The sequence below is a fragment of the Ursus maritimus genome, unplaced genomic scaffold (genome assembly GCF_017311325.1).
Source record: "Ursus maritimus isolate PB19 unplaced genomic scaffold, ASM1731132v1 scaffold_3, whole genome shotgun sequence".
Classification (NCBI taxonomy): Eukaryota; Metazoa; Chordata; class Mammalia; order Carnivora; family Ursidae; genus Ursus; species Ursus maritimus.
In genome coordinates, this window is record NW_024425563.1 from 52,447,875 (window position 1) to 52,462,340 (window position 14,466).

Below are 14,466 nucleotides of genomic sequence, written 5' to 3' on the forward strand. Positions count from 1 at the left end.
GATCCCACGGAACCCGACCATCCCCGGGAGTCCCTTCAGGAATAATGGCTGCAAAGGTCACATCGCTGGGCTCAGGCCCCTTAACCTTTATTGACTACAGTCAACCTACTACCTGCTCCTTATTTGGGACTCCAAATAAGCTTCCACTTGATACAAACAGATTTTCCTTGAAAAGCAGAAGAGCAGATGATCTCCAAAGTCTAAATGATAAGATTCCCCCAAAGAGCTAGCATTGAATCTGTGGCTCAAAGTAAGGATCGGGTTCCAACAGGCAGAAATTAGGGCGAGATCCCTTGAGATCCTGCAAGGGAAGACGACCAGTGCAGGCTGGGGGTAGAAGAGCACTCGTAGGGCAACGAGACAGTGTTCAGAAGCTAAAGGCTAGAGTGAAGGCTTCTTAACAAGGGAGGGACTTGATAAAAATCTATACATTAAAGTTTAATCCTGCTTCCGACCGTACTGCAGAGAGGAAGTGAGGACACAGCCACACGGAGGGGCTTCTTCGCACAGAACCAAGCACAGGCAAGTATTTGGAAAATCTTGTAACTGCTAACTGCTAATGATTATGAAGAAGAAACAGTAACTATCAGAAACTGCTTTAATTAAAATAAAATTGGGGCACTGTTATCCTCCACGAGAAATTTGTAGTGCCTCTGAGTCTTATTTTTTCTCTTGACCAGCCTCAATTACTGATGGAGGCAGACACACAGCTAGAAGTGTGGCCTACTTTCAAAATATTAAAAAGCCTAACACTTTCAATAATTCATTAACCGTAAGTAAGGAGCCAAACCCTTAGAGTACAAATTCTAGAAGCCGTAGCTAAAATCCCCAATATCCAAGACCTGTGTTATGACCGGTTTCTCTTATTTTAAGATCCAAGATCTGGCTCCAGGAATATCCAAAGCCTTCTAAAAACAAATATTTACATTGTGCCCCATACTATTTCATCTCTCACTCTTGTTATGTAGCTATATATCCACATTCGTCTCCATGTCTACGTGGATTTCAGTTTTAAGGACAGTTTTAAAGTTAAAGAGAATTTAGTAATTCATCTGTATTAATTCTTCATAGTCTCTGTAGTCAAAAGAGAGCACCCGTAAATACACTGTTGCATTTAATCCTCACAAAACAAAACCAGTGATATAAAAGGCAGCAGCTGCTGTGAAAAGTTTGGCATTTTCTCAGAAAATTAAACTTAGAATCATTCCGAGACCCAGCCGTTTCACTCCTGTGTTACAAAAGAAATTGAAAACTGGTACAAAAGCAAGCAAGGAAGCGACAGCTACTGAAATACGTGCACACCCATGCTCCTCGCAGCATTATTCACAATCGCCAAAAGATGGCAACAACCCAAACGTCCAAATGTCCACCATGGTAGATGGAATCACAATGAACCGGTGTTCAGACACAAGATGAAGGCGGCATTCACATACCACGTGTCGATGAACCTCAAGCAGACCGTGCCAAGTGAGAGAGCCACACGCAAGATACCTCAGGTTGGACCATTCCACTTACACGCGGTATCTAGAACAAGTAAACCCACAGACACCGGCAAGGAACAGTGGCCGGGCAGCAGGGAGGAGGAACCGGAAGGACAGCTCGTGGGTGTGGAGGTTCTCTTCTGAGCGATGCAAATGTTTTGAGATAGAGGTGGTGATTACACAACACTACGTCCGTGCTAAATGCCATGCGCTTTGAAAGGATTACTCTTATGGTTTGTGAACTGTGAATTTCACCTCAACAAAGAAGTGGGAAACTGGAGACCATACCAGTTTCAGAAGTGAGAGTCTGGAGAGAGATCTTACGTAAGAGGAAGCACGCCCTGAGGCAAGCAGATGGGATGGCCTCGTAGGGTACCTGAGTTCCAGGCACCGATCACTGAACTAGAATACAAGTTTTTTTAAGTGAATGTGTCCACTACTCACACTTGTGAAGTTAAATGTAAGCCCATCCTGGAAGCTGGTGGATAATGGAAATACATCATCTATATATCTCCAACATGGGCATGGGAAGAGAAGCTCGGCTGTGAGATTTTGATTCGTGGTTTCAGTTCTAACTAAAAAGACTTTGCTGGTCACTGGGCACAGAACAGCCACCAACTCTTTCTAGAGCATAGAAACAGGAGGACAACACAGAACTCCTATTTAGAAAACAGTGATTTCTCCATCAATTGGGCTTTCTTTATTCTTTATGAAAATGTCCACGATATGTCTCCGAAGACTAGGACCACTTCTCAACTGAGAGACAGCTTTCGATGAAAGAGAACAGGGGTGTGTTTCATGTCTGGAAGGAATGGTCAAGGGCAACTCCAAGGAGCAGCTCAGAGGCTGTTCGCTAAATACCTCCTAACAAGAAGGCCTCAGGCACAGAGGTTGAGATGGAATATCTTGGCATGAAACACACCTAGATTCCTCTGGGCTGGACTGATGACTTGTGTGACCTTGAAGAATGTATTACCCCTCTTTAAGTTTCAGATTCCTAACCTACAGAATGCCAACAGTCATCCCCAGTACAGGTTGTTAGAGGATGTCCTCAGAGAGGGCGTGTGAGGGCTGATGGAGGTGCCCAGCTGATGTTAATTACGGGTATTTTACCATGACACTGACCTCTAGCTGAACATAGACTTGCTCAGGCATCTTCTGGCCATAGTTTTCCAAGAGTGTGATGGTTTGTTTTAATGGTTCGAAGAGTTCGTCCGTAGTTCTCTGTCGGCTTCTTACTGCCAGAAGATGCCCCATGATATCAGCTAAACCATCGTGATCACCCTCACTTATCTCTCTTTGGAGTCCAGCATCTGTCTCCTGTATAAATTCTTGTAGCTCGTTCAGACTATCAAATACATAGATAGATACACACACAAACCCAAATTAAGTTCATTAAAACCTTCAGGAGTAGAAGACTTCTGATAGGTAAACAATGAAAATAAGATCCTATTTAAACATCACTATTTATCTCTGCTAAGAAACTGGCACTTTTAATGTTCTTAAAAGTTATGTCTCAACTTTAGAAAGCAGTCAGGTGTTAAAAGTTGTAACTCCAAATAGCGAAAGCAGAGCAGGCTACCTGTCTATGACGAATCTCAAAAGATGCTCCTGAAACATCCAGCTCCATTTCTTGATAATGTTGAGCAAGCTCACTTTGAAAGGCTTCATGTCCACCTTGAACCAACTATCAAATACTCTGAAGTCATCAAACTTGCTCATCTGAACATACAAAGCTTCATAAATGTCAATCTATAATTAGAAAAAAAATGTCTTTTAACAGTTCAATCAAACATGAGTAACTGCATCAAACACCAAGGGTTTTCCTTGCCTGCTCTTTGAATTGTTCGAGAGTCGGCGGTTGTTCGGGGACTTCCTCATCCGCGTGAGCATCCGTCTCCTCAGATGGCCCAGCCTGGCCGTACAGGAGAAAATGCTTCAGGAACTCGGCTCGGTCATCTACCCAGAGGTAAGTGTATGTGTCCAGGGTATTTCTGAAGTCCAAGACTTTGCTGATGACATCTGCCACTCTCTTCATTATCTCCTGCCTGACCTCTACCAGGCCCAACATATTCTCCATGTCGCTCTAAATGAAAGGAAAAGCAAGCATTCAAACCAACCTTGCCCTGTTAATCACATGTGACATAACATTACCCAAGGCCATTCTTCAAAGGGATAGTTGGTAAAATCAGAAACCGTGTTGTTTTTCCCCAACATCTGCTTTCTGAGTGCTCCCCCACATCTCCATTTATTTTTCAATCATGAATATCAAAGGTCATACCCATTTTCAAAGAAAATACCTGATAATTTGCTACTTCCAGATGTGCGGCCACTCGCTCCATCTGGGCAGACATCCTACAACTGCTGCAAAGCGTTTCTTCCACCAGATCGTAGAAACCATCCCCAGCATCTCTTTCTAAAGAAGGTTTGAAAAGAATCTCAGGGGGCATTAAGATCATCTGTGCTTGAAAAAATGGCACAGGTTTCGGGTGCTTCTCCGTATTCATCAGAAAGAAGTCCAGGTCATGCATGATAGCTTGAAAAAAGCCTTCTACCACAATGTCATCAATGAATTCCACATAAATCTTCCAGGTATCCAGAGAAGGGTCAGCTTTGAAGAGCTTCCTGTTTTCCTAGAAACATAAATATTAATAGAGGGGTACGAACAATAGTGGGTACAAAAATGAAAGCTTTACACTGAAATGCTTTGTTAAAGAAGGGACTGCATCATTGGGCATGAGACAGGAACATTTAAATGGCAGGTCAGCCTTAAGCTGAACAATAAAAATCTAAGCAGGATTTTGTAACACTTAGATCATTTATAACTGACATTCAAAAGTCATCCTTTAAAGGAAAAATCATTATGAAAATTGTTGTCCTCAAATACACATAAGAGGTGCAGGAGTTTTTAATGCATTCTCTCTGTCCTGGACACAGGCTCCAGCTCTCGCTCTGCCCTGAATTCTCTGTGGCCCTGGGCTTTGTCTTCCAGGGCCTTATGTGTAAATGAAGTTTCCCAAACTGGTCTTTCAGAGAACACTGTCCTGGAATAGCCAAGATCCCTAAGTCAGCAAAGTGCTATGGACTCTAGGTCTTTCTTGGAGACTCACCGTGCTACTATTAAAAGTCGACTTAACTTGGTTGAACCAAAACAAGCAACCAAACAACAAATACTTTGTGCAAACCACTTATAAGCAGCCTATGGAATAGCAACTCAGCTCGAGGAAAACCAGCCTGGTGAGGTCAAAGATCCCTTTGTGCTTCAACAGTATTAAGTTCTACCTTGACATCTCCCAAGAGTACGGGTAATGAACACATCAGTAGGGCATGCCAAGGTCAGACATGAACACGGTTTAGGACTGCTAGAGGTTGCGCATACGGTGTGGCAGGACTAGGGACACAGATTTGAAAAGGTGAGGTGGGAGGCAAGGGTTGTCTCCAGAGATACCTTTCTGAGTGGTAATGGCTGTACAGTCCATACAGTCCAGAGGGCAGATGCCCAAGGCAGAAACTACATCACAGAGAAAAGGAGACACTGGAATGAAAGCTGATAAGGCAGACGATACTCTGCTCTTTCTTTGATTATTTACCACTGTGGGTATAGGATCCACAATTCAAAGGTATGTGTTACATGCAAGAACCACAACTACAGAGGTGATAAAATCAGGCCAACATTGTAAAGTTCTTCGAGGGATTTCTTGCCCTCAACAAATTTAAGGACCTTTCCTTTCAAGGGTGCTGTCTTGCCCATCCAGGGGGAACCATTCACATCTGTATATATCTGTGGTATATGTGGCCCACACCCCTGGAGCTGTGTGTTGTGCAGTAGATATCCTGGGCAGCTGTACAGAGCAGTCCTGGCTCCTTTGTAGGCACTAGAAAGGAGAAGTATAGATCTTAGAGCTAGGAAAAAAATTCCTTAAAGGCCATCTTGTTCAGTTTATTCATTTCAAAGATATAAAAACAAAGACCTACAACACACCAAGCGTCACACAGTAGGAAGTTAGCACCCAAGCTAGGACTACAAGCAGGAACTTCTGACTCCCCAGGGTAGGGCTCTTGCAAACCTATCACAGTACAGTACCTGTGACTGCCTCATTGTTTATACTTTTTCATCCCAGGATATCCAGTTTATATACTGCAGTGCCATTTATTTTTGTTTGTTTGTTTTTAATGATTTTTTATTATATTATGTTAGTCACCATACAGTACATCCCCGGTTTCCGATGTAAGGCTCGATGATTCATTAGTTGTGTATAACACCCAGTGCACCATGCAATACGTGCCCTCCTTACTACCCATCACCGGTCTATCCCATTCCCCCACCCCCCTCCCCTCTGAAGTTGCAGTGCCATTTATAATAATTGTTTTATTTCCAACAATTTAATATAAAGAGAAAAAGGGAAGAAGAGCTTTGGGTCGCTCAGTGATGGCTCAGGTCCCTTCCAGACCCAATCTTCCATGGTTCCACCCTTCTCTATCTTAGACTCTGCCTGCAAACTATTCCTGGGACCCCCCAGCCGGGCAGGGTGCAGCATGATGAAAAAGCAGAAATGACCTACTCTCTGCAATATTTCCATAGCTTTCCCTCAATGACACTCCTCAGAGGTAGTCTGAGAATCAGGTTCAAAATCACGAGCTGATGCCAATGGGGAAAAAACAATCCCTGAGAAGATACAACTTCTAGAAACAATCATTTCATCCCTGTTTTGAAGTTGACTTCTCTCAAGTTGCAACCTCTCCTCTGTTCACCTACTGAGAACAGGGACTCCAGAGCTGCTTAGTTTTTGACTTGAGGAAACAAGAATAGGTCCATTTATTAGTAGAAAAACTTCGACCTTATTCTCTGAGGGGACCAATTTCTTACACTAATCCTCAATGTCTCCTTCTACGAAGCTCCACATCCCGCCTGTGAGGAGACAGTGTGTTCTACTCAAAATATATCCAGAATCCAACCACTCCTTGTCACCTCCATCCTCACGGCCCCGTCCGGGCACCACGCGGCTGCCACGGAGCTTACTGCCACGGGAACCCACCAGGCCCTCCGCCTCCCCTGTGCGCACCTTCCCACACGACAGGCAGCCTCTCTTCCCAAAGTTAGATCGGGCGCACTCTCCTCTCCTCCAAGCCCTGCAGTGAGCTCCGCACGCAGCCCAGAGTAAAAGCCGAAGTCCGGACGAAGGCCCTGAGGCCCTTCCACTCGCTCCTCACAGCCCGCGGGCGTCTGACTTGAGCTCGTTGTGCTCTGCACCCCGCTGCTCCCTCAGCGGCTTTGCACCCAGCACTGGGCACCCTCCTCCCTGGGGCTGCTTTCCTCTGCCTGGAATATTCCTTTCCTTTCCCACCGCCCGCCGCGCTGACTCTAACTTGACTCTCATCTTACCTCCTCCCTTTGGGCCTGTGCTGATCGAGCTGCCTGAAACCCCACCCCGGCCCAGCCCGACACGCCTGCGCCCTGCTCTAACTTCACCTTTGTTCTACACGCTCAACCACTTCTACCATCTCCGCCTTCCATCCGCTCTCTCTGGGACGGGAGCTCCACGGAAGCAAGGCTCTTTATTCTGTTCACTCAAGTATCTCAAGAATCTAAACGGGTACTGGGCCCATAGGAGACTCCCCTTAAATATTTCCTAAAGACGTGAATGATGATGGAAGACTAAACCACATGATTGGTTACTCAGCAGGAAAACCACAGTCCGTTGTTCATTCTCCCACTGAGTTAGCCTAGAGACAAGTGTCTTCACTTTACGCATGAGGAAATTCAGGCCTGGTTTCTGGAAGACACAAAACTAAAAACCCTAGTTTCCGACCTCCACTGGGGCAAACCCCAGGCCATAGTACTTTGTGATGGCGGGTGTGTGTGTGCGTGTGTGTCTGTGTGTGTGTGTGTGGTGAGGGTTGTTGGTGCCCTGCCCAAAGGAGGGTGTCATGGTCTGAGGACTGCATCGGTCTACAGAGATGATTCCATATAACGAATATGCTCAGGAAATACAGAATATGCTCTTTTGTTCCCATCCTTTTATCCTTAAGAAGAATGAAAAAGGAACTTCCCCCCATCTCCCTCACTGGAGCTGCACCCCTGTGAGCTCCACATTCCTGTCTTCTGCCTCCTTCCTCCTGCTACTACAGATAAATTCTCCAAGTTCCTATCTACAGCCAACGTCCACATGTATTTATGAAACCCCTTTCCTTCCAGGACTTTCCTCCAACAATTATTTCCCCTCCACTGGATCATTCCAATCAACATACCATCACTCAGAAACACCAACCAACATTAAAAATATCCTCCCCATCCCTGACACGTCCCAGACAATGTGGAGTTTTCAGTTCCCGCCACCTCAGAGCTCTTCAGGAGCTGAGTGGCTTTCTGGTGCCATTTCTCCCCTTCTTGTCAGCCATTCCAATCTGGCTTCCATTGTATCAAGTTAGCTCTGTCACAGTTACCAACCGCTTCCGTGGGGTTAACATCTGGCTGCCAATCTCGGCCCTCACTTTCAGGTCCTGAATCAGGATGGGACCAAGTCAAATGCTTGCCCCTGCTTGGAATGTCTTCTTGACTTGCTTTCCAGGACAGCAGCTCTCTGGATTTTCCTTCTGCTTCACTGGCCTCCTCATCAGCATCCTATGCTGGACCCTCCCCTTCTCCCTGGCCTCGGAGAGGATTCAAGGTTAGGTCCTGGACCTCTCCTCTAGCTACGATTAAACCCTACACGAACTCATCGAAGTCCATGGCTTCACATGACATACATACTCCTGACTCTCGGTTCTGTGTCACCGGCCTGGACTTCTACCCCAAACTCCAGCCTCGACTGCAGTGCCAGCGTACTCAAAATATCCCCTTGGGCATGCATCTCTAACCAACATGGCCCACACCAAAGCCTCTCTTTTCCATTCAAAATCTGCCCTATCACAGTTCTCCCCTTATCAGTAAAGGCAAACTCCAATTTTCCTGTTGCTCAGACCAAAAAATTTGAGCTCATCCTTGACTTGTCTCCTGACTCATCACAGCAAATCCTGTTGGCTCTGCCTTCAAAATATAACCATCATGACGGCTTCTATCCCTACCATTCTGACCCAGGCCATTATCACCTGAATTATTAAAATAATCTCCCAAAGGTCTCTCTACCTCCTACCACCTCCTTGCTCCCCTCTGCTTCACATTCAACAGGTCTAGCCTTTGAGCAGACAGAGTCTGGCTGCTATTTCACCTCACGGCAAAAACCCAAGTTCTCAGGATGGCCTGTCAATCCCACGTACGTGTCCTCAGTCCCTTCCAAGCTTTATCAACTACTACTACTCCCCTCGCAAATTCTGCTCTGGCACGCTGGCTCTCTAACTGAGCCTTGGACAGAGCAACCGTGTTCTTTCCTTGAACTTCTGTACTTTTTGCTACCTTGAACATCCTTCTCCTGATAGCCACAGGCCTCATTCTTTCAGTTCTCTGCAGAACTGCTACCTTAGTATGGAAGCGTTTCAAACCACCTCATATAAAACACACCCCAAACCAATGAGTCCCTATCCTACTTGCTCTAGTTTTCACCGTTTCTCCTATGATCAGTTGACCTATTCTGTATAGGGTATTTACTCTACCTTTTTCAACTAGAATGTAAGGTCCAAGAGACAAGGGACTTTTTGTTTGGTTGTGTCTGTTTTTCCTTTCCTGCCTTGTTTCATTTGTTTTATTTTGACTTCTCTGCAATGGACAACTCTAGAATAGTGCCTGTTACTGTTTTTAGAAACCCAAATATTAGTTAGAAGAAGAATACTGTCCGTCCTCAGAGGTTGAGAGGCTTGCAGGAGGAGACACTGGCAAGCTGGCCCGTACCCAGAGGCATTCCACAAACCGTGCTAGCTATAAACAGCATCCAAAAGAGCACGGAGCTAGGACCAAGACAGGATCCCACCTCTAGGCTTTCTCTTTCATCCATATATCTCACATTCCAATCTCTTCCCTCAGGAATGAAAACAAGCAAGGGCTGCAGAAATTGTAGGCGAGCCACGCCAATTCCTCCAGTTTAAATGCTGAACAAAACCATACATAAAGCTCCCTCAGGCCCAGTCAAAGAATCCTACGTTATTAGGGTGAGGATGTCTGCTCTTTTCTCAACTAATTGAAAAGATCTTCCTGCAACTTCCAAACCTTAAAAGCCATTACCTCCACCAAGTTATGTATCCTGCGGCCATCTTCTTGAATTAGCTTGTATTTTTTAGTAAACAGATCGCCCTTGTCCTCCAAAGTCAAGACGGCCTCTCTTCTGGGCTCCCTCCTGGGAAGGAGCGTACACTCCGCCCAAGACTTCATGGTTTGCTGGATCACCGTCACGTTGCTCTGCGTGCGCTCCACTCTGCGTGCCAGCTCAGACGCGGCTGTCCGCACCCTCTCGATGTACCCCCAGCAGTCATCCTGCCACGTCAGCGACGTCGCAGCTGCCTGCAGGTGCTCCTCCAAGGCCCTCAGCTCGTCTTCCACCAGAGGGTACTCCACCTCCAGGAGCGTCTGCTTCAACTTATTATATCCTTGCACAAGCAGCTCAAGATTTCCGATGTACTGAGCAAAAGGAAGTCCCAAAACAAAAAGTGCCAAATGTGGTAAAGCCGCCTCTCTCAGAGCCACTGAAGTATTACAGGTCTACACGGTCATAACGACCAATCCAAGCCCTTCTGTTCAAAAAACGCCCTAATATCTACAAACACTCACCTTTGAAATAGTGTTTCTCTTTCTGAAGATGGCTAACGCTGAATCCGGTATGTCGGATTTCTTCAGCATCAAAAGGTATTTCACCTCTCTCAAAACAGCCATGAGCTATTAAAACAAAATCAAGGATTATTATGTATTTTAAGAAGGACATTCTCTTTTAACATGTGTTAAATCCAAACACTTAAAATTTCATCCAATGATTACAATATTTTCAAATTGTCAAGGTGAAGAAGCTGTTGTTTCATATGGTTTTTAAAAGCAATTATCGTACGTTCTTACGATACAGAAGTATAAATAATAATGTTATTTATGCCTGTGGTCCGCCGCCAGAGAAAGAATTCAGGCGAAAGACAGCAACATGTACACACTGAGCTGTGAGACAGAAGGTTGTACATGGACCTCCATCTTTTTCCAGGACTGTCTTTCTGTCCCAATGTTTGTTTTGAAAACATAAATTTGTTTCAATACAACTGATAGACTAGCATTGTGGGCGTACCATAAATTTTGTCTGTGCTGATCTGAAATTTCATGAGCAAGAAACACTAGGTAAGTGCTAAAAACTGCAGCCAACTCAACTGAAAGGCTTAGAAATGTGCAAAATGCTCATATGCCCGTAGCCACCAAGCACCTCAGGTCACTCAAGTACCGCGAGCCACGCCCACTCACGTGCAGGGGTACAACTTCCTGCCTCCTAGCAGATAGCGCTCCTTCCATCACTTCACAGTAACGCACAAATCATCACCTGTCCAACACCCACTTTCATGAGCTAACTTTCAGTCTTTGTCAAGGCGAAGTGTCATATTTACTGTAGTATTTATGTATTATTTAGCCATTTAAAAATGTATAAAACGCTGTTTTTCCTAGGTTCCCATTTTGCACTGCTGACAGCTTTTAAGCACAAGAGCCCTAACCCCCATTTTCCCCCTAAGCGCTGTACTTTTTATCGTGCGATCTTTCATAACATAGTGATTTTTAGGAATGTGTAGGTCATGTTGTAGCAGAAGTGACTAGACCTCTAAATCACAGATTGTGAGGAGAAGACTGCTAACGTGTTTAGAAGGTAAACCAGTTGACTTCCTTAGACTGTCATACCACAGATAAATTAGTACCATACTTTTTGTGTTTTTAGAATCCCTTCAGGAAAAAATCACAGGAATTATCCCTGCAACATCTCAGGAATTCAGTTTAAGTTGATTTTACGGAATCAGAGGTAGAAGGCATCATAAGTTCTCTCAATCATATATTTATATGTGTGTGTGCTAAGTTTTGTAAACATAATTAAATGATGATATTCTTTGTACTCTCTTAGGATAACAGATGAGAATTTGGGTGCAGATTATGACAAACAGATCCAGGGAGGCTAACTTTCTCACTTCCTATCTAGACACACATTCGAACTAACATGAAAGACACAGGGCAATCGCTAAAAAACAGCATATAATCTTCACTATGTAAAAAATTAACCAAATGTTTACTAATAGTTTTTGTAATGGCAACTTACAAATAGATATTTTCATATGTTTGCCCTTTCCTGTAAAGCATATTCTTTTATGTAAATAGAAAAGAAAGTTAATTTTGTGCCTCCTTACCAAAACTCTCAGAGTTGGAGACAGGTTAAAATATATATATGTACCTACATATATATCATTTATCAGATACACACACATAGAGATTATATATAAATATATACATACAGACACATATATAATTGCTATTAAAGTTCCTATACTTTCATTATTACATAACATGTAATGAAATTTTGAGAAAATATAAACTTATACAGAGAATCTATGAAATTTCTCTGTTAGGTTGCTTATCATAGGATAAAGAAGATATATTCCATAAAGGTAATTTTCATCCTAGATATATTTAACTGTTCCTACTATTTGGGGCATTTACATGCTGTTTTACATTTTTCAGAAAACTGTTTTATAAAAATTACCAATTTAACCAACATACTACAATTTATTGTCCCTTTGAAGAATATTCTCATTCCATACATTTTTGTGGACTCCCCAAATCTCACATGATAAAATTTTAATTAACTAAAAACACTGGTATATGCTACAAATATAATTCAAGCCAGAAATCTCTTATAAAAGACTAATGATTACATTCAATTGAGCTAACGTTCATCAAGTATTACCAAGGGCCCAACACTATGCTAGAAACACAGAACACAAAGATAAAATGAAATGCACCCTCCTCTCAGCTCATTATCCAGTAAAGGTAGAAGTGGTAAATAATGAGGCAAAAAAAAAAAGTAATTAGAATAGCATTTGGGAAACAAATCTCTAAAACAAAGGGCTATTAGAAGTTGTTTTCAGCTACAATCCTCATAGGACTGACATTCTCCCAAAATTAAATATAAATGACTGGGAGTATCAGGAATATACTTTAATAAAAATGGCATCTATAAAACAACTTAAAAACACCAAACCCCTACCTTTGGGTCAAAGTTGACACTGAGAAGTCCATTTATGGCGCTGAATTTAATCAAAGGTTGATTCAAATTGAATTCACAGATTTCATCCACGTTACTTTTCCATTCATTATAGATATGATTTTCAAATTGGTCTAGCAGGGCAGTCATTTCAATATACTTCTGATAAACTAGGGCATCATCAGGACTTTCCAAGAATCTGTAGGAATAGGATTTTTCTACTTTCCTACATAATAGATTTCAGCTTAACTACTTTACAAGGAAATATATAATAGAAAGTATAATAAAACGCACAATAAAAAAGAGGAATAGAAATGAGGAAGGCCAAATAATGCTTCCAAATGGTCTTTGCCTTAAAAGATAGCATTATGAAATGAATGGCACTCCAGAGAGTTCCACTCAATGTCAATAGCAGAAAGTTACCAATTCCTACAAAGACGAGGAAAGTACAGCAATCTGCAAAAAAAAGAGTGCTAGTTACTAAGAAAGGAACTCAAAACTACCAACATACTATGGGTGCAAAGGAAAAGTGAGAAGAAAACATGTAAGGACCTACGACAGGGAAACACATGGAAGTTTGAAAAGTCCCAGTGAATGTATTCTAAAACCATGGGGATGAAGCCTTCTCAATGAACTCAGCCAAGGAAAAGTGTTAAATAGGGCAATGACTCCCCAAGTGCTAAAATGAACAGGTCACTGCCCTCTATAAAACTTGCCTGTCTCATTAGGATAATTTTGCCATGAAATAAGCCGAATAACTTACAAATACCGGAGAGATGCCAAGTTGGACCGAAATGTCTGAAGTCGTTCAAAGACCTCTTTAGCCCATTTGATGTTGCCTGCGGTAAATGGCATATTCCTGTGAAGAACTACATCCCCACGTTCAATCTGCAGGATCGTATTTTGGCAAAGAGGAAGGAAGGGGATGTTTAATCAGAGTGCATTCCGACCTTAAAGCACTTGTTCATTTCAGTGGTTTCACAGTTCACAAAGACATGACATGTAAATGTTAAGTAACCTGGTTAGTAGAGTTATGGTCCTAAAGCAGGCTCTTCATCTGCATAAGGAAACCAATTAAATCGAGGCATAAAAGGTTTACTGTCCCTATCTCATCTTAGGTATCATTAAATAAAGTTCTAGCTGATGGCCATTACCCACAAAAACGACGCTGGGGATGTGCTCGAGTTCACCCCCTACTTACGTGTTCCACGTGCTCGTTATACAACTGCTTACACATATCCAGCTCTGCGTTAAACATGTGCAGTAGTGTGCTGTAATGTGGGCTGAAAATTTCCATGACAACTGGTTTCTCTAGAAAATTCCCAAATATGGTCAACAGCTGTAAAAATCGAAGTTAAAAGGTTAAGATCTGTGGATTTTTAATACAGATACTCAGTTATTTCCCCCATTAAACCTCCTACGTGACTCGAGTTAAAGCAAAATCTAGAACCCTACAAGAATCCTGAAATAGCTCCAAATCCAAGACACGTTTCCAATAAAACAAATACTAAATGTAATCTCCCTTCCTCAGCAGAAAATGAGAGGAGTCAGAAATTAACTACTATCTGTCAGCAATCCCTGCTCACAGATAACACTAATTCTTCCTGCTGGGTGCCAGGAAATGTTTGAGAAGATGCTTTGCAGATATAAAATCAGAAGCAAAATGCCGTCTTTCTTTGTTCTCTTCTCCTACACATGTACTCTTTCCATGTAGAATATCCACGTCGAGGACCTCCAGGTCACACCGCTAATAATTACACCGAATCGATCAGTTACTGTGACTGTCCTGTCCTTGGCAGCCCACCTTCCACGCCACATACCCAGCCACCCCAGCACCGTGGCCT

General features: G+C 43.1%; 1 protein-coding gene across 1 annotated transcript in view; it reads right to left on the reverse strand.

Annotated features, from left to right (window-relative positions):
- DNAH11 (dynein axonemal heavy chain 11) overlaps positions 1-14,466 on the reverse strand; it is a 312,391-nt gene that overhangs the window by 258,664 nt on the left and 39,261 nt on the right. The window contains exons 10-18 of the mRNA XM_040644201.1: positions 13,824-13,961; positions 13,386-13,510; positions 12,626-12,821; positions 10,180-10,284; positions 9,637-10,029; positions 3,782-4,114; positions 3,313-3,567; positions 3,064-3,233; positions 2,607-2,829 (exon numbers count right to left, since the gene is read on the reverse strand). Of these exons, the coding sequence (XP_040500135.1) occupies positions 2,607-2,829; positions 3,064-3,233; positions 3,313-3,567; positions 3,782-4,114; positions 9,637-10,029; positions 10,180-10,284; positions 12,626-12,821; positions 13,386-13,510; positions 13,824-13,961 (1,938 nt within the window). The remainder of the gene's footprint in view (positions 1-2,606; positions 2,830-3,063; positions 3,234-3,312; positions 3,568-3,781; positions 4,115-9,636; positions 10,030-10,179; positions 10,285-12,625; positions 12,822-13,385; positions 13,511-13,823; positions 13,962-14,466) is intronic.